This window comes from Alligator mississippiensis, chromosome 3, assembly GCF_030867095.1.
Source record: "Alligator mississippiensis isolate rAllMis1 chromosome 3, rAllMis1, whole genome shotgun sequence".
Classification (NCBI taxonomy): Eukaryota; Metazoa; Chordata; order Crocodylia; family Alligatoridae; genus Alligator; species Alligator mississippiensis.
In genome coordinates, this window is record NC_081826.1 from 75,149,902 (window position 1) to 75,169,353 (window position 19,452).

Genomic DNA, 19,452 nt, shown 5'->3' on the forward strand with positions numbered 1-19,452 from the left:
AGGATCTCATGATTTACATCCCAAATCTCTTGACATTTTAAGTTTTGTCTCATGATTTTTGACACAGTGGGGTTGGCAGTACTGTGTTCAGCCACTCTTGTATTTTTCACGTTTTGGTCTGAATCCTGCATACTTTCACCAGAATACGTGTCTCTTTGGCACACTTTCTTTTGTCCCTCAGCGTGACCAACTTTTTTATAATCCTCCTTTCTGGAGGATTCTCCCTGATGTGGATACTGGCAGGGAGCAGTTGTTAGTTTAGGAGACTAAAGGGTGTGTTGGCATTCCATATGAAAGACAAGTGTTGCAGCTATTCAGAAATTTCCGTTACTGATCATACAGCATGTGTAGGGAGGGTGGGATTGGGGTAATGACTAACAGTATTGGCATCTATACTAGAATATGTAGTTTGTGGTTTTCCAATATCTTGTAATTGCAAATTTATTTTCTCAGTGTATGCATCTGTTTGGAAACTTAATTTTTGGGTTACTCACTTTGTTGCTTATGCTACAATTTTCATTGCATGCATCATATAGCATCATACTGTGTGCATCTACACATGCCATTAATGTGCAGCAATAAATTGTTGAGCTTATTGCTCCGCAGTTTATTGCTCCTCGGAAGCTCCCGGGTGCACGGTTTACATGTGAACACAGACCACAGTGCATTGAGTTGGGTTGCAGCAGCCCCAGCTGACATGGGCCCAGAGGGTCAATCTACCAACCTGGGGCTGCTCTGACCAGGCTCAGTTTGCTGCAGAGGGGCTGGTTGGAACGTGAGGGGTGCTTCAGTGTGGGGCTAGCTAGTAGGCAGCCCCTCCACTGAAGCACCGTCGTGCCCCAGCCAGCTGGCTTGGCACCTATACTTACTCTGCTATGCACAAAAAAAACTGCACCTAGGAGCAATAAATCCTGCTGCAGAGTTTTTTAGTTTCGTACACCCTAAGAGGGACGCACATGTAGGTGCTGAGAAATTAACTGAGCAGTTAAATATTCGACTGTGTAGTAAATGTTTTGTGTAGATGTGTCCACTGATTTTATCTTTGGCTTTGGGAAAGTAAATTTGCTAGTCTAATTAAAACATTTTCTACCTTCTTCCCCACTTATTGCTTGAAGCCCCATGGTAATCTCATTTTAAGTCTTGTGTCATGGTACACTAGCTCACTCATGGCTGAATGCTACAGTTGCCTGGAGTGGAGGTGGCATTCCCCTTATCAGCATCACTCTTCTCCCTCTCCCCTCCCTGCAAAACCAACAGCTACAGATTTAAACTCTTACAGCCACCTCTGTTAATCCTCTTAAAGCAGGGGTTGTCAACTAGGGGTACTTGGGAAGGCCCTAGGGGATAAGCATAAGTTGGTAGGGATGGAGCGCTGTCACCCACCACCCTGTGCTTCCACAGCCTCCCAGGAGCAGGGCCAGGTGGAGGGGCTGAAGGTAGCGGTACCCCTCCGTGGGCCGTACAAGTGCAGCCCTGCTGGCCAGCCAGATGGGGGTGGTGGGGGAGCTCACACATGGTGGCTGCTGCTGCCCCCCAGCACCCCACGCTGCCACTGCTCCACATCTGGCCGCACTCTCCTTCCCTCGTGGGCCCCCCCCCCCCATGTCTAGCCGCATGCCAACCTCTTCTCTCCCCTGCCCCCCCCCCACCTGCATCTGGCTGCATGCCACCTTCCCCCCTACCCCCAACCTGCTCTGCATCTGGCCACTGGGGGTACACTTATTAAAAAAGGTTAAAACCCCCTGTCTTTAAAGCATTAATTTGGCAGATGTTGTGAAGAGGTTAATCCTCTAGCTTTTGGTCCCTGCAGCAGGAGAGGGAGAGTGATGCTGACATGGGTATGCCACCCTTGCTTCAGGGTTGTTGGTTGTAGCCTTGTGTGTTCAGGCCTGGGTGAGCCAATGTCAAGCACAAGCCCCTGTCACAATTCTGATGTGAAAATCAGTTTCCTTATTTAAAATGCACCCCAGTTTTAGATGGCTTATTTGTGTGAAGTATGTGAATAAATAAAGTGTGTGTTCCAAAATGTTAGAAGGCACTCAAACTCCATGGGGATCGGGTTCAGTGTAAGCCAGCGGTTCCCAAACTCTGGCAAATTGTGCATCACCAATTTAAAATGATACAACCTTAAGTACCACCAGCAAATTTGTGTCATATAAAGTCATTATAATGAATCTGTTAATGCATACCACTGACAGGCTGTCTGCCTACCACTGGTGGTATGCATACCACAGATTAGGAATTGCTGGTGTAAGCACGTAATCCGAGTAAATGCACATGGTGTTTTTCAGACTCAAGAAATAGTCATATAAATTAAGAAAACTGCATTTGGAAATTAGAAGTTGGTAAGAAATAATACATCGCTTTTTATAATTCATTTTTCCAAAGCAAGATTACACTTAAGTCACCATCTTTTCTGGGGGTTTTATTTATTTATTTATTTATTTTGGTTAGTTGGTTTTTATATTCCCTTTTGAATTGCCCTTGTCAAATTCAGAACATTGACATTTTATTTTATTTTTCTTCCAGGATTCATTTGTGATGTTCTACTGTGCTGTTGTAAGGAAGAGAAGAGAGTCCCTTGCACATTGACATTTGGAAAATCTGCTAATGTTTTTCAAACTAACTGAATTATCATAGAAAATCATCATGGGAGGAGCTGTGAGTGCTGGGGAAGACAATGATGACTTAATTGATAACTTAAAAGAAGCTCAGTATATTCGCACTGAGAGTGTGGAGCAAGCCTTCAGAGCAATTGATCGCGGTGATTATTATCTTGAAGGATACAGGGACAATGCTTATAAAGACTTGGCTTGGAAGCATGGAAATATACATTTATCAGCACCTTGCATTTACTCTGAAGTCATGGAGGCTCTGAAGCTTCAACCAGGATTGTCTTTTCTAAATCTTGGTAGCGGAACTGGATATTTGAGTACAATGGTGGGATTAATATTAGGTAATTTCCTTTTTATTTTTCAAATTTCTTCAGTTGAAATAGTGTTGTAATTGATTTCAGTTCCTTAGATGATCATTTCAGCATTTTTACAAGGGTTTTCTATTAAAGTGCTATAATTAAGTAATGTAATGGAACAAGCATAAACTTGAACATGCGTTCTGAATGCTGTAAAATATTTAAGAAATGGTAGCTAACTTTTCATGAAAAAATGTTTTAGAAAAACAGTTGTCATTTGTCCATCTTGCTCTTCCTAGTGTTCTTTGATTCCTAAATAGTTTTTTACATGCTTGAAGCAGAGGGTATATAAAGGATTATTATCTTTCTACAGTACTAAAACTTGCTAATGATTCATAAAAGTATTCTCTTCAAACAGGACAAGATATTTATATACTTCCTAGATGGATAACCTGGATTAAATTAGGAATATTAATATTTTTTATTTTTTGTTATATTTGGTGTGGTTTTTAATCCAGCGTAGCTTTGTAGCTTACTTGTTTCATTGTAAGTGTATCTGATTGTGCTCCTGAATGAAAAGACTGTATGATACTGACTAAAGTTACTTTAAAAGCCCACCGTTTGAGAATATAGAATTTAATATGTATAAATGACAATGTCAAGAATAACAAAGGTGTACCGAGTAATTTTGGCAATGAAAATAGCATAAGCTTCCATAAACAGGAGGAAAACTAACCTTGGAATCCAAAGTTGTACAAAAGGTTATTAAATATATTGAAAACATGGCTACATAATGACTGTTACGGGGGGCAGTTGCATATGCAGCTTCTACCTTCTTGATTCTAGCTTTTAATGGTTTGAATCCTAACATGAATACTAATGGAGGCAGCCTGGCAGTTTCAAGGATTATTGACTCATTTCAAATGTTTTTGTAGATGATTCTTGCATCAGAAATGCACTAAAATAGAAACTTAGATATTGGATGAAAATTTATTTTTTCATTATGGAACAGGTTAAGTGCTCATTTTCAGCAAAAAGAAATTCTCAAATTTGCTATCTGTTTCTAATATCCTTTCTGACAGTTTGTTTTATGTTAGCTGAAATGAGCTTTGCGAATGCACTTCTCTTATTACCTGTTTTCTTAATAGTGCTTCCTTGAACCAGAGAGCTCATCTACAGTTACAAAAAGCATTAGAAAATATACGTGTTCTGTCTGCTAGTGTATAAAATTCTGACACTCACCATATTGGCTTATTGACTTTTATAAATAGGGTTAATGAGTGGTAAAACTTCTAAGGGAACTGGAAATAATCCAGAAGAAAGGAAATCTGTAACACACTAATTCTGTAAGTCGCTCCCAAGTGACTTTTTCTTCCAGTTATTGTAAATCAGTGAAACAATTGAACCACTGCTCTCTCTTGTGGTAACAAATTAGATTCTTTAATCAAAATAATAAGCTGGAATACTTGGGATCAGGGGTTGGTAACATACGGTCGACCACAGGCTGAATCCAGCCTGAGGAGCTATGGTATCTGGCCTGTGGGCCAGAGGACTTTGCCTGAGCCCACATCCATGCTGGAGCTGGGCAGGGAGGAGGGCCAGGCAGCTAGAAGCTGTGTTCATGCAGCTGCCACTTTTCTCTGTTCTCTACCTCCTCCCCACCTCCTTTAGTAGCTTCTGGCCAGTGGGGAGCTGTGCTGGAGCCATATAGCTTCCAGCTGTGTCTGTGCCACACTTCCAGCTGCCTGGGGCTAGTTCACTTCCCCACCTGCTGGAAGCTGGGTCTGGACTGCATCCAGGGAACTTGGGGGTGTAGAGAGGCAGTGGCTGCACAGATATAGAAATGGTAGTGGCTGCACAGATAAAGTAGCTGTCCCAGCTGCTTGTCCCTGATGAGGATGCAGGCCAAGCCCCCTGTTCCCTGCCTGCCTTGAATGGTAGCTGGGTTGCTGCAGCCCATGGCTTGTAAAGGTTGCTGGCTGCTGATTTTGAAGAAATCTTCATTCATTGTTACAAATTCAAAACTGAAACATGGTATTAACAGAAACTGGCTCATGAAACATCCTTTTCCTTTTCTCAGAGTTGACTTTTGATGGAAATGAGGTACTTTTATCAATGTGGGAGATACCAAACAACAGAAACTTCACCGTAACTGAATTCTTCCATAATAGTTAACACATGGTTTAATTATAGGATACTTTCCCTTTTATTCGCTGCTAGCTGGATGCCTGCAAGCAGAGTGCAGTATTTAAATATTTGTCTAATTGCTGCAAAAATCAAGATGATTAATTGCATCCCTTCATTGTTGTGTGTGTGCTTTTATTTATTTTATTTTTTTGGTTTAACATTACCATTGGCTAGGGTCCTATACACTTTTATCTCTACTTGAAGCTGTATTTAGCTAATTTAACTAATCTCCAGGAAGCTAGTAGATGGATGATGAATGCTGCCTCATCTGTATTCTCATCCAGAAAAGATCTTAATTGTTCAAAATTCTAGGAAGGGAGTGTGGAGGAAGACAACGTTGTGAGACTGATTTTGAAGGTGACTTCAAAATACCAAGCATCTAAATAAAAAGGCATTGAGAAAATCTGCTATGTCCTTCAGAGATGTAAAATATAACACAAAGACATGTGAGATGAAACACATGAAAAGAGTATTTTAAATAACTGATAGAGAAGGAAACTTAGCAGTTTTTTAAAGCTTCATGATGATTTAAAAAAAAAAATTCCATTGTGAAGGACGCTAACTTTATTTCTGAAAGTTAAGTTGGACATAATTGGAATTTTTTTTTTTTTTTAAACTGGTATAACCATCCTCATAGTTAATCCACAGTTTGGAAACCCTAGTGAAAACAATGTCATAAGCTTTATTGTTTCAACAAAATACAGAAATATTAGAATATTATGATTTTGCTGTCATGTTTATCCTTCACAGCGTAATATTGATTTGTGGACAATTAAAGTATTACTGTATTGATTTGATAAGGTTAAAACATAATTTGATATTCTTCATAATTGCCTTGTGACAGTAAAAACTACTCAATTAGAGTATTCCCATGGGTTTGGAGCTAGAAGGCACTAACTTAATTGAAAATATATAAGAATGCAAACAGTGCCACAGATGCAGGAAAATAAAGGTTAAAGTTGACATGAATTAGCTGAAAAGCTGCTGTCATGTTCTAGGAAAACATTTTGCTTAGACAATACAGCTTATTTTTGTAAGAGTGGTTACTAGCAAGTGATACAAAAGATGAGAGAGGCTGTAACACTGATTGCGAGTAATACACGGTGAAGTAATGAACTAAATTTATAAAAGATGGAGAAGACCTACTGTTGTGAAAATGGGTATATCCCTTGCATGACTATTTTTTATTTTTTGTAGATCTATTAACTGGGAAAACTCTAAAGTTTCCTCATCACATCTCTTATGCATCCATTTCGTTTCATTAGGTACAAGATGTTTTTAGCATAAAGTTAAAACAACAAATGTTCTTATGGTAGTAGTTTTGTGTGGTACTATTGCATATTAGGTCATATACCACATGGGAACTATGCATGTGCTTTGCGGATTTACAACAGAAAGTATTATATTCAGATTATGTAAAGTCAAAAATAGTAGGGCATTTGTTCTCAGTACTTCTACTGGTGTTCTTTTAAGCACTTAGGAGTTTGTCTTGAATAATTTGTATTACAGAAATAATTTGAAAAGCTGCTTAAATTATTAATTAATAAAGTTTTGGGCTAAATTAAATCGGGACTAAATACTTAGGATACACATTTAACAGAGTTAATGGAAAACAACCTCAAGTTAGTATGCTGTGGAAAGGTGCTCTTTTTTCCCTGTACTTTCTGGCTATTAAAATGTAGGGGTACACTGATAGAGATTTTTGGGGCCGATACTGATGGCCGATTTTTAAGGAGACATATCGGCCGATACCGATCCAATTTCCAATACCAGTCCAGCAGCTTGAAGAGCAGTGTCCAGTTGGTAAGTCTGTTGTGGTGGAAGGGAAGGGGTGTGGGGGAGGCAGATTGAAGCCCCTGTGGTGAGGGAGGAAGTGGGGCTAGGGCAGGACAGGGCACGGGACAGAGCCACAAGCGGTTTATCTGGGGGGCAGGGGGGCGCAGCTCCCACCTCTGTGCGCACCCCGGGAGGTCATGGTGGGGGGCCATGTGCCCCTGGATCTGCATGGGATGGAGTGGGGCGGCTGCTGCTGTGGGTTGGAGCTGGGGCAAGTTCTGTGCCAGGGTCTTCCCAGTGAGGGCTTGGCTGGGCTGCACTTGGGGCAGGTGATGACCCTGGGAGGGGGCTGTGAGGCGGTGCTGCTCCCTCTCTCATTGCAGGGGACCTTGATTTGCCCCCCATGCCTCTTCCCTCCCCACTCCCCTTCCACCACACCAGACTTGCTAGCTGCATGCAGTTCTCCAAGCTGCTGGGCTGTGCTCCTCGCCACCTACATGCTGTGCTGCAGCTCTGTGCATGCATGGGCCATTTAGCGGCCAAATTATTAGCCATATCAGGCTGATTTCCCATACAAACTATTTTCTTTATATCGGTGCCAATCTGATATCGGACTGATGCATCAGTGCACCTCTGTTAAAATTCTGTGCCATGGTTGACTATTGTATAAATAATTCCTGGCTACCTGAATTAGAGCACCTGCATAACTGTTTAACCCCAGTGTTACTGTCGCTTTTGACTCACCCTTAGTTGGGTTTAATTCTTTTTCTACAAATGTAGAAAAATGTAGCCTTTTAATTTTTTAAAATGTTTAGCTTATCTCTTTCTAAATGAGAGGGTAGGCTAAATCTGGGTTAGAAACGAGGGGGACCGGTCCGCAGGGACAGTATGAACAGATTCAGACACACAAAAATATTTAAATTGTACAGTATAACCTTATTCTCTTCCAGTTAGTGTGAATTGCATAAATTGAATGGTACATTTGTGGGACACTGTACAGTCGTCTTCATCAGTCTAAGGCAGTTATATTTCAATATAAAATGATGTGAAACTTCTATGGTAAATCTTCCTACAGTCATAACATGCATTTCATCCCCATTCCTAATTGCTCTTTCTAAAAGTTAAGTCTAGAGACTTATTGATAAGGCGAAATTCTCTTTACTGATTTATGCTCTTTTGCTTATGAATGTAACAGGAAAATTGTATTTGACCACACAACTGTGTGGGGAAAAAATGCTAATGTTATAAGAAGGATGGGGGTCCTAGGACATTTTGGTTTATTCTTGGATTTCTCACTGAATTGATAAATCCTTATTTGCTTTTGTTTGTTTTAATGATCTGAGAGTGAGTTTAAAAAAAATATCCTTTTTTGCAGGGATGTTGGCAGGTTGAATTTGAATGTCTATTCAAGAACTAAAATATGTTTATATTTGAAAGGTATAGTTGAAAAGTATAAGAGTGCAAGGGATAATTTTGTGCTAATGAAGCAAATGACTGCTGTTTTTGTTTACAGGCCCTTTTGGAATAAATCATGGAATAGAGCTTCATTCAGATGTGGTAGAATATGCCAAGGAAAAATTGGAGAGCTTCATAAAATATAGTGATAGCTTTGATAAGTAAGTATCTAATTTGCCAAGCTGTTTCTGAAGCCATAAATTATGTTTTTTAATTAAAGTTAAAAAAAATTAACTTTTAAACATCTTTTAAATCTTGGTTGAAAATCAAATTCGAGTGTTGTGAGATGCCTTTAAATGTGGGCAATGTTGAGGTAAATTTGAAACTTGGAGAGGGGCAGGGTTTTAAGTTGAACATCTCTGCTATTTGAGTGTGTTTGGCAAAATCTATCCGTCAGTATTCTGGCCAATAAGCTTACATAAAGATTAAGATATATTATCATGCAGGGTACTGTCTTTTCAAGTGTAAGGTAAATTTTTATATATCAGAGAGGCAGGTTAATATTAAACAAACACCCTGTTGTGCCTGTCTGATGCACAGTAAGTTAATCTGAACCATTTAACCTGGTAGTGTTGAACAGGATATACAGGTAAATGAAAGACAAACACAGGAATGGATTTAAGCAGCAAGGCCAGAACTTTAACAGTGGGAGAGAAGTGTTTTATTCCCAACCACATGCACCCAATCAGTTATAGTTACTTGGTATTTCAATAGATTCATCGTGGCATTTCAGGGTTCTCACCATCTAATTAAAACTCAGTGTAGGCTGTCCCCTCGGACTTAGCCCACTTCAGAATCCTATCGCTCTTCCCTCCGGTGGAGATGGACTGTATAGAGGCGCTTGTACACATGACAGGGTTAGCCCTCAGGGTTTTATTCTCTGTCCCCTAAATTGAAATGGTGAGTTTTTAATTGAAACCCACCATTTCAATTTTTCCATCATGTTACGGCAAGGGGGCCCCATCCTTTTTTTGCTGGAGCCTCCCTACTGTTGTGGGGGAGGGGTGCAAGCTGCTGGCAGGCCAAGCAGCCCCTGAGCTGTTGGGGTCCCTGGTCCTTCCCTCCATGGTGGCGGCACCCCCTGGAGCTTCCTGGGCAGGATGCTAGTCGGCTGGGTGCTGTCCCAGCTTGGAGGCAGCACCTGACTTTATCCAACTGTTCCCCAAGCCTGCCTGGGGAACAGTACATGGTGGGCTTCCAGCAAGCAGGCTCAAGGAACAGTTGGATTGGGCCAGGTGCTGCATCCAAGCTGGGGTAGCACCCCACAGGCAGCCCTGAGGGGTGCTGCTGCCATGGAGGGAAGGACCAGGTCTGTCGTTGTTTTCCCCCCTCCTCCCCGCCCCGCTTGGCATCCACTCAGCCCACCAGCAGCTTGGCCCCTCGCCGTGGGAGAGGTGGGCAGGCTCCGTTGGTGGGGGGAAGGGGAAGAATTGGGCTCTTTGTCACTTCTGCCTTCAGCAGGTGCATGATGAAAGGAGAAGCAGCAAGGGGCCTGATCCTTTTTTTTCTGTGGAGCCTGCCTGCCCCTCCTGCAGCCAGGGATGAGCTGACAGCTGCAGTGCATCATTGCAAACTAAACTACATCTGAATGTAGTTTAGTTTGAAATGATGCAAGCTCACTTAAAACCCCCAAACAGGTGCACATGTAATGTGTGACACCATTAAGCCACATAAATTAAATTTTCATCATATGTACATCATGATGCCTGTCCCATGTACAAGCACCCTAGGGTACCAGAGGGCACTGTGGCCTGTGAAGGCTTCAGGTCTCTTCTGCTCCTTGCAAAGGGCTACCAGCTATCAGAAAAAGTGTTGAGACATTCCCATTAAAGCTTTTCCATCTTTCCTCTTCTCTAAATGTATGTCAGTTTGCTGTTGCATTTCTAGTCTGATCACTCTCTCTGCTACCACAGAGAGACATTTTTACTAGTATAGACAGACAGGTACCCTCAGGTAAGTTTATAGATGGCAACTGAGTTTTACCTCTCAATTTTTTGTGTGCTTTTATTAATGTTTAAATCTGACCTTTGACATGGGTAGGGTTTATTGTGTGTTACACTTTGTTTTTTCTCCCCCTAGGACAAATAAAATTATACCAAAGTAAACTTGGTGCGTTTCATTACTATCGTCTTCACTTTTTAGTTCTAGGCAGATTTTGTTACCTGAGGTTTTGTGCATCATCAATTAAAATAGACTAATGCCAGAAGTGTACCCTTTTATGTATTATGGAGGAATATTTCACATGTTAAGGAAAACTATTGCTAGATCCTGTGTCACTAATACGTAGTCACTAATCCTCTCTGCTAAAATTGAGTGTGCATTTTTTGTCGGTCAGACTTAAATGCAACTACCAATTCAGATCCCAGGTTTTCAGTTACTCGGCTTTCTCAGACTGAAACTACAAACTAAGTGATGTAGATGTATTTCTTTTTAGTAGGGTGTGTGGGATGTAAGGTAAGGGGATGCAGATGAGTCTTACTATCTGTTTGACCTTTTTTCTCAAGATAGCCATTGTTTTTGGTATTCATCTTTTACTTAACGTTTCCTAATCCACTTCTTGCCTTTTGCATAATTTCTGGATCATTGCAACTAAAGCATCTCTTACACTACCTAGTCTACTCAAAATTTTGACTTAAGTATATTCATATTCCCAAATGGAAATTAATGTCTATACCTCATTTGAATAATAGTTCTTAATATGCTATTTTGGAAGATTTAAATGTACTGAAGTAGCAGTCGTCTTTTTTGATTTCAGAAAGATTAAACTTGGGCATGATGCTCTGAATGTTACACTCCTACATTTAAAGTGATAAATGTGGGGGGGGTTTAGCTGCAAATGACTGTTGCATTGTGTAACTGCTTCTGGGGGTTAATACGGTTTGTTTGTTTAAATAACATACTCCAGGGTATATGCTAGGTAACTATAAGGCTCTTTCTTACAATCGTAGCTGAGCAAAAGTTATATAATCTAACAAATACACTTCTGTTATGTGCAAGTAATTCTTGCCACTTGGTTAATCACTAATAGAATAAATGGTTGGCTGCTTTGCAGATTTTTTTCTTCTCTGAATATCTGCAGTTTTGGCTGACAACTTTCTTTGCAAATAGATCTGATTGTGCTTATTTAGTACTGTTTTTAGATTATTTGAGATCCTGAATATATCTGAGGTTCTTCCTCTGATTGCAATGGTTCACTCGCCTAATGATTTGTTTGCACAGATTTTATACAAAACAAAAACATAAATGATCATTTTAATGGATTTGGGGTTTTTTAAAATCATATAGTGATACATTGTTATCTAGGAGACCTGATTTTGATTTGTACTTCAGTAACCTGCTGTCTTGTCTGGGGCTCCAGGAAATAAATGAATAATTGTCTGACTTCTGAACTCAACTGATTCAGATTTGATTTGTTTAGTACTTGGATGAAAGGGCTCCAAAGCAAAGAAGAGTGATTAGTGTCTTTCACCTCTGGACCTGACTTGAACCCAGCAACAGCCTGTACTGATTTTTCATCCTTTTGATTTAAATAAAAGTCTCTATCAGTTATGCAGATCCCCAAGACCACCACCGCTAATGGAAATGCTTGGTAGCAGACTCTGCAGACAGGCCCAGAATAGAATGGGAATAAAAATTACATTTTACCAGGGTATACTTGAGGTATATTGACAGGGCAGTATGTAGAAGTTTCGACTGCTACTTCCCTGTGCTGTACTTACTTAGTGGATAAATAGAATTTTCTTCTCTTTCTAAAAGAGAACCACCCTATTTTTAATTACTTGAGTCTTAAGATAAAGAATAAAATCTACAGTGCCATATAATGCTTTTCTTATTGGTTCCAGCTGCTTGTACATAATAACCATGATCTTTCTTGTGCTGTAATTATTCCTATGCCAATTAGATGGGACTAAATTTCAAACTGATGACAAGTTTCTGTGCTTGTTTGTATGGTCAGGTCTTGGAGCAAAATGCAAAAAGAAGAAAAAACCTTTCTATCCCTTAAAAAAAAAAAAAAAAAAGAGGCAGAGAAATATATTTTCTGCTTTGCTTGGTTCTGTCCTTATACTTTTGTCAACCTCTCTACAAGCAGAAAAAAGGACACACAACAATTTCTAGAGTCTTTGTATTTTTTTTTTTCAGTGCAACATCACATGGGATTGCTTATAGTTCATGCAGCTAAGTTCTGATGCTCAACAAAATTCTTACTGTGCAAACAGTTAGATTACTGGATGCGAATGCCATGTCTGCATTCTTTTTGTAGGAGAGGAGAGTGTTTGAAATGCATAGAAATACAGTGTTGTATGGCATACCACTTTCCTTCTGATGCCTAATGAGAATAGCGTTGAATTAATATAAAGATTGTTTCAGTGAGGGAACAGATTTTGTTTCAGAGCTCAGTAGCTCTATGAAAACAGCATTTCCAAAGGGATTTGAGCAACTGTGCTCTCTTTCTGACTAATAATTATACGAGGATTGGCTTCCTCTGGTAGTTAAAGTACTACCACTTGTTCCCTTCTGTGCTGAGTCCTCAGAGAAAAAAAAAAATCACTTATATATAAAAAAAAAAAAAATAGATCATTCTAGTAAACAATTTTGTCTGTAACCATATCCGACCAATCTTTAAAGGATTAGTTTTTATCTGAATGGAGATAGAGTTGTCATTTGATGATCTAAGCCATATAGCAGCATCTTTATTTCATCAGATACTTTTGCCTATAGAAGTAAAAAGGAAAGTCTCTACAAATACTTTTTAAGTGTAATCAGGGTTTTTGTAAGGGCTTGCTTAGGCATAAATTGAAGGATGCCCTTGATCAGAGTTTGAGATGTGTTATGGATCTCCTACGCATTTTAAAATCTGAGCGGAAATGCATGACAACTAAAGAAAAATCATTCCTTAAGAAGGCTCTATCTAAAACACAAATGTGCAGCGTATCAGGCCCCGCTTCACCTGTTTATTGAAGGGGAATGTGTTGTCTTTTCTGCTCCCAGTCAACTTCTAGACCTAAAATATCCAGCTCGGAGGGAGAGCCACAGGGCAAGGCTAGGTCGCCTATCTTCTAACACTCTATCAAAAACCAAACCCGTGTAAGCTGGTGAAGTCTGTGCTGTGAAAGAAAATCACCACCCTTCTCAGGAACAAAAGAAATTATCGCTACTCTTCTAAAGAAACCACTCCAATGGTAAGTCATGAGAATCCTAGTACTACTTCTGGGATAAATGTTATGGGTAAAACTTCTCCCTGGAGTCCATTAATAAGTTGTATTTACACTGGGGAAAGTAAACTTATTGTTGTCAGTCTCTTGACATAGTTTCTTTGTCACTAGTAAAATTTGGTATATTTTAGTTATGTGGGGGCTCTGTGAAGGCTAAACTCTCCTTTCAAAAATTGAAGTTCTAAGAATGGATATGTTCATGGAATCCTCAAAGAGAAGCACCTATTTTTCAATCAGTTGCAGTCGGATGGTTATCACAGTGTAAAGAAATCAAAACTCCTGAACTTTTAAACAGAAAAAGAGAAATAACTCCTGAACCAGTTCCAAGCTGTGAAATCTCTTGCCATTACTGAGGAAGTGAACCTGTCATTGAGGTTTACTAGTCTTACAAGGATCAACGAGAGATGATTCCCATTTTTAAGGTTCTTTGATACTGAGTGGTTCCTCTTCGCTTACCTGGAAATATTACAAGTAATTAATACTTCATGGCTTTTAAAGTCTAGGACTCCAAAAGTGGATGTTGCATCCAAAATTATCTAAAATAGATGTAACAATTGAATCTTATCAGATATCCATTATACACTTTTTTTGAGACATCCTTACCCTTCCCCTTTCAGGACCAGATTAAATAGAAGTATCATAGAACAATGTCTTAGAAAGAAATGCAGAATCTCATATTTCTTACCTGCTACAAGTTTAATCATATTCATATTAAAGTTTGAATTCAGCCAAAGGAAGTTGTTGACTAAAATTACTGAACCTTTGACAGCATCAGTTGTCGTCTTGATTCATATTTTGTATGGATGAATACTTTTGAAATTTACACTCTAAAACAATTCCCATTACTTCAATGGAGAGAAGGCAAGCACTTGTGTCCCTATGAAAAATAGTTGCTTTCTAAATTTTCACCTGCAAAACTCAGAGGCAAAGCTTAAGACTGTGGCAGAAGCAGTTGAGAAGTGAAATACATTTCTTTTTTCAAAACCACATGTGCCTGCCAAAAACCACAGTGGAACCTATATACTTCATTCTTTCTAAACTAATCTGTTTTAAAAAAAATTATATCAACGCCCACTAGAGGAAGGAATCCAGTTTTTGGAACAGACTCTGAACAGGTAACAAATCAAAGACCAGCACTTCAATTTGTTCTTCAGAGAAAAATGCTTATTGGCTTGTTCCCTTACTGAAATCGATTTTAAGTTATTGTCTCTTAGAAAGATCATGTAGTAAAACAACTTGGTCTTTATTCATTTTGTTCTTACTCTTCAAAGTTGTTTCTGACTACTGCTGTAATTGTATGTGTTCTCACAGTTTATCATCTGCCCTACTGCATTAGCCAGAAGTTGAATAAATGTACAAGAAAAAGTATCAAATAGATTTGTTAATATTGAAGACATAGCCAGTAATGTTGCAAATGTTTGCATTGGGTTCATTGTGGTAGCTGGTGCCAAGTCTTTTTACTGCCAAGGTTATTTTGGTCTAGTCTTCAGATGTTCATTCTTCTTGAATTATAGTGTTTGTACTGTATTTGAAGAAGAGGGCACATTACTTTCACCATATCATTGTTAGATAAGTGTCAGCTTGAAGTTGATTTCATGGATGAATAATAACGGACTTATAGTTTGGTGTATTTTCACATATTTATACCACAGCTTCACTTGCTTCCCACACAACACGGTTGTGGTCCCTATCTTCCTCTCTTTGCCTAAACGGAAAGGGATGGTAACATGGCTGTAAATACCTGAAGAGCCTTTAGGATGGTAGGTAAGAATCCCAAATCATTTTCCCTTTTAGAATATTTTATATAAATCCTTACAGGAAACTAGAATTGACTGTTGCTCAGATTACAAATTAACTACAGGTGAGGAAATTAGTTAATGTGGAGTTAGTGTAAAGTCTACCTCAGCAAAATGCCAAGAAACAGCAATAAGATGCATGCCAATGCAATCTTAAATTTAGCTTCTTGGAGCTGGCTGTAGTGCTAAGAACTACCGATGTGCCCACCAGCTGTGTTCACTGAGTTAGCTGTTTGACTTCTTCAAAATAGTTAGAGCAGCTTGGCAGAGCTGTGATTGTGATGATGAGTATTTGGGCCCTGACTCTGAGCATCTGAGTCCCTGTCCTTGACTTCTTTTCTGTGTGATCGAAGGAAAGAAGTGCATCTATTTGAAAGATCCCATACATGTTATTTCACTGCTGAATTCTAAAGGCTGTCAGTGGTAGTGTACAGACATTTTCTTGCTGCAGAGATTATCAGCTGCACAATGGAATATGAGAGATGAGCTTAAAAATAAAATTGTGGGAGGGATGATTTTTGAGGACTAGAGGTAAGAGTTTGAATGTCAGACGGGTATCGTAAGGTGCATCTACACAATACTCCTTAATACACAGTGGATTGTTCTACTGTGTGTTAATGTCATAGCAAAAACTATGTTAATATGCAGTAGAATTAGTGTCCTGCACATTAGCATCACAAAGTTCACTTTTGCTACCGTGCATTAGCACAGCTATCTAGTACCTCATATTAGAGGTACTAAACTTAATGTGCAGTAGCAAAGGCACATTAATGAATATGTAGATGTGCCCATAGAGCTCCTGTTCCATACAGCTTACATGAGCATTAAAGGGAAAGCAGTAGGTTTTCTTCTTCAGTTGTTCTGTTCTGTTCTGTTCTACATTCCCTGAGCTTTCATTATTACTAACAACGGCTGTTTGTAAGTGCTTGGGGAGACTGAGACATTTACTCAAAGGCAGAGTTAAGGTAGCATTGGTATATGTTAACTCTGTTTTTTACAGATTTTTCAGCAGTTCCCCCTTCTTCCTCATCAATGCACATGCACAGAAAAGACAGAATATATGGTACTGCCAGTCCTTTCCTCTAACCACCCCAATCCTAACTGAACTCCTCAATCTCTTTCCCTTATCCATTCCTATTTATTGTACTTTCCTTGTTATGACAGCAGACCCTTTCCTTAAACCACTTTCTTCACAGTAATCATTTATATGTACAATTTATTTTCTTTTTTATAGGAGCTTGAGCACTTTTTGAATTAGTTTGCTGTACTCAAATTATACTTCTCCACAATAAAAAATGAACCATGTTAACTGAGCTGGTTTAGCACTGTGCCCACAGCTTCCTCTGAGACTTCCCAGAGGTAAATTCTGAACTTTAAATCTAGAATTTAGCTCAGGTTCAGTGGTCACAATATGTTCACTGGAGTCTCCTTTCTCATGTAGAAAACCAGCTGTCTAGAAATGCTCTTGTCTACTCTTTTTTTTTTTCTGTACAAGTTCATTGTAGTCTCTTTTCATATATGAGTGAGTAGAGCTAAATCTTTAATGTTACCAGTATTTGTCCTCGGAAATGTGTTTGTTTTAGGATAAAACTCTTTACTTCCACATTTAAAACCTAAGTACACAGTACTTGTTCTCAGGGGATGAGCAGTTTACAGAGAGTCAGGGTACTTGTACTGTTGCGTTGTCCTTGACCACAAACTCAGATAATCCCTTTTATGCTGGTTGTACACGATACTGTAGTACTCTCTGTAGTTTATCACTGGATCATCTCTTCAAAGCAACTTTCTGCATAAGTTCCACCTCCCTTTTCCTTGTGCAAGGTTGGTTCTATAGTAGGGTGGCTTTCCCTGGTACAGCCCCTTTATGGGGCTTACTCTGGCCTTTCCAGTCAAGGATGAATTTCAGTCTGAAAGACTGGGGAGTTTTTCAATTTTACCTTTTAAAACTTATTCTTAGAAACTGTTTTGGAGCAGTATTAAAAGCTAAATTCTTTTGTCATTTTATAGTACTCTGTGTCATCTCTTATGCATGGTCCTTGGAAAAACTGAATCATTAATACGCTGTTGTTAAATAGAAAAAAAACGAAACATACCTGGATGTGAAAAGGAACAATGCACATAAACATGGGCTTTAGCTTTAACTGTATGGGACTGAGCTCTTTGGCAGCATCTCTGATTAATTAACCAAAAAATGATGGAAAGATGGATTGATTCCTTTTTAAATAAAGGAAAACTGTTTACAGAAATTAAATTGTATATAAATATTTTCTCCCTCTTCCATATACCATTTTGTCTATTTATTTTTATGCTTTTAGAAATTGAAAGGGCTTAATTAAGAGGGTTTAATGGGTTTTCAGATGTTCGTTATTCAGCCAAGTGACCATTGTGTTAGTTCTAGTCTGACTTCCCATGCAACACAGACCATTAGATTTCCTTGAAGTACTTATATTTTGAACTAGGGCATAGTTTTAGCAAACTGATTAAGGGATTCCAGTAATGAAAAATCCCAGAACCCATCGTAAGTTGTTCCACTGGTTATTTACCTCTGTTGAAAAATTGTGCACTGATCTCTAATGTGTATGGGCACTTACACATGCAGAGAGTCTGCTGGAGCACATGAGGCTGCCAGAGCGCATCAGTTTGCTTGTTGCATGTATCAGCAGCACAGCTTAAGTCAGCTCTGAGAAAATGGTGGCAGCGCGCTTTGAACTATAACACGTTAGATGTCCTTAGTTCAAAGCACACCACCATTTTATCAGCACTGATGCACGCTGCGCCACTGATGCACCTGCTCCCAACAAAGTGTTGGGTGCTCTTAATTATCACAGCTCGCTAATTAAAAGTGCCTGGCGCTGTGTTGGGAGCACATGTAAAAATGCCCAATTTGTCTAGCTGCAACTGCCAGCAACTGGATTTTGTCATGAATTTGTCAAAAGTGAAGAGCACCCACTAATTTCTGTTCCCCATGTAAGTACTTTGATTCTGGATTGTCACCCATTAACCTAACCTTCTTTGAAAAATTAAACCAGAAGTCTTTGACTCTAAATCACTCTACGACATATTTTTCCAAGCTTTTTATTTTTTCTTCTGGCTCTTTATCTTCCAGTTCATCAACATCTTCCTTGAACATTGCTACTAAAACGGCGCACAGTAGTCCAAAAGCAGTCATGTCATTGCTAAATACAAAGATGATAAAGCTTACTATTTCTACCTGAGACTTCTCCTATGTGTATACCAAGGGAGTACATTAGCCCTTTTCATAACAGCTTTAAGCTAGGAGTTCACATTTAGCTAATAATTCACTGTGACTCCCAAGGCTGAGTACAGATGGCCAAAAAGCCCAAGACTGAATCGATTCAATCCTTTCAGGTTAGTCTAAGCTGCCTAGATTGAACCGATTAGCAAGTGAACAGACAGACATTCACTTCTGCTTCTGGAAATGCAGCCATGTGCCTGCAGTGGCTCAGGCCAGAAGCTGGGGTGTTTTAGGGGAGCATGCTTCCCTGCCTGGCTGGAGCAGACAACTTGGGCCAAGCCTAGCTTGCCCACCCTGGGAGAAGGGGGCTTGTAGGGGAGGTACAAAGCATCCTGGGATGCTGAGGAACTATGAGTTCACTTGAACCTGGAGGGGATCTGGGACAGAAGTTCAATCAACTGATTAACCTAAATCAGTTAAGTCAGATAATACATCCATCCAAGTTTATCTTAAATTGGTTTCAGTATTTTGAAAGTGGTTTATGTGCACCGAGCTTCTGTTGTGTTACAGATCTGAACTGGTTTCTAATCATTTATTCCAGTTTGTAACTTCTGTCCCTTGCCCAAGATGTCAAGTCACTTATTAGTATCATTCCTCCCCAATAATCTTGTGATACTGGCCTACATACTTTGTTCTTAGATGTGTAAGTGTATATTTGAATGTATTAAAACGCCTTTGTTTTAAATCTCATTTTACCAAATTATATAGATCTCATTATTTCTATACACTTTGTGTTTTATAACTTCTCCAGTCTTTGTAATCTGCCGATAGAATCATTACCGCAACCTGTTCATTGATTCTTTGTTCTCAATCTTTTGAGACCTACTGGCCAGTTTTTAAATACACTTAATGCCATGC

At 39.4% G+C, this 19,452-nt stretch overlaps 1 protein-coding gene and 1 long non-coding RNA gene across 4 annotated transcripts in view; one reads left to right on the forward strand and one right to left on the reverse strand.

The window, feature by feature from the left end:
* Window positions 1–19,452, forward strand: part of PCMTD1 (protein-L-isoaspartate (D-aspartate) O-methyltransferase domain containing 1) — an 88,126-nt gene that overhangs the window by 49,635 nt on the left and 19,039 nt on the right. For 2 of the 3 annotated variants that reach the window (XM_006268301.3, XM_019498631.2), the window contains exons 2-3: window positions 2,530–2,956; window positions 8,388–8,490. In XM_006268301.3, coding sequence (XP_006268363.1) covers window positions 2,650–2,956; window positions 8,388–8,490 — 410 coding nt within the window. In that variant the 5' untranslated portion in view covers window positions 2,530–2,649. Of the gene's footprint in view, window positions 1–2,529; window positions 2,957–8,387; window positions 8,491–13,435; window positions 13,510–19,452 lie in introns of those variants that run through there. The other variant, XM_006268302.4, reaches the window with a different exon arrangement.
* LOC109285977 (uncharacterized) overlaps window positions 1–19,452 on the reverse strand; it is a 74,552-nt gene that overhangs the window by 13,880 nt on the left and 41,220 nt on the right. The window lies entirely within an intron of this gene.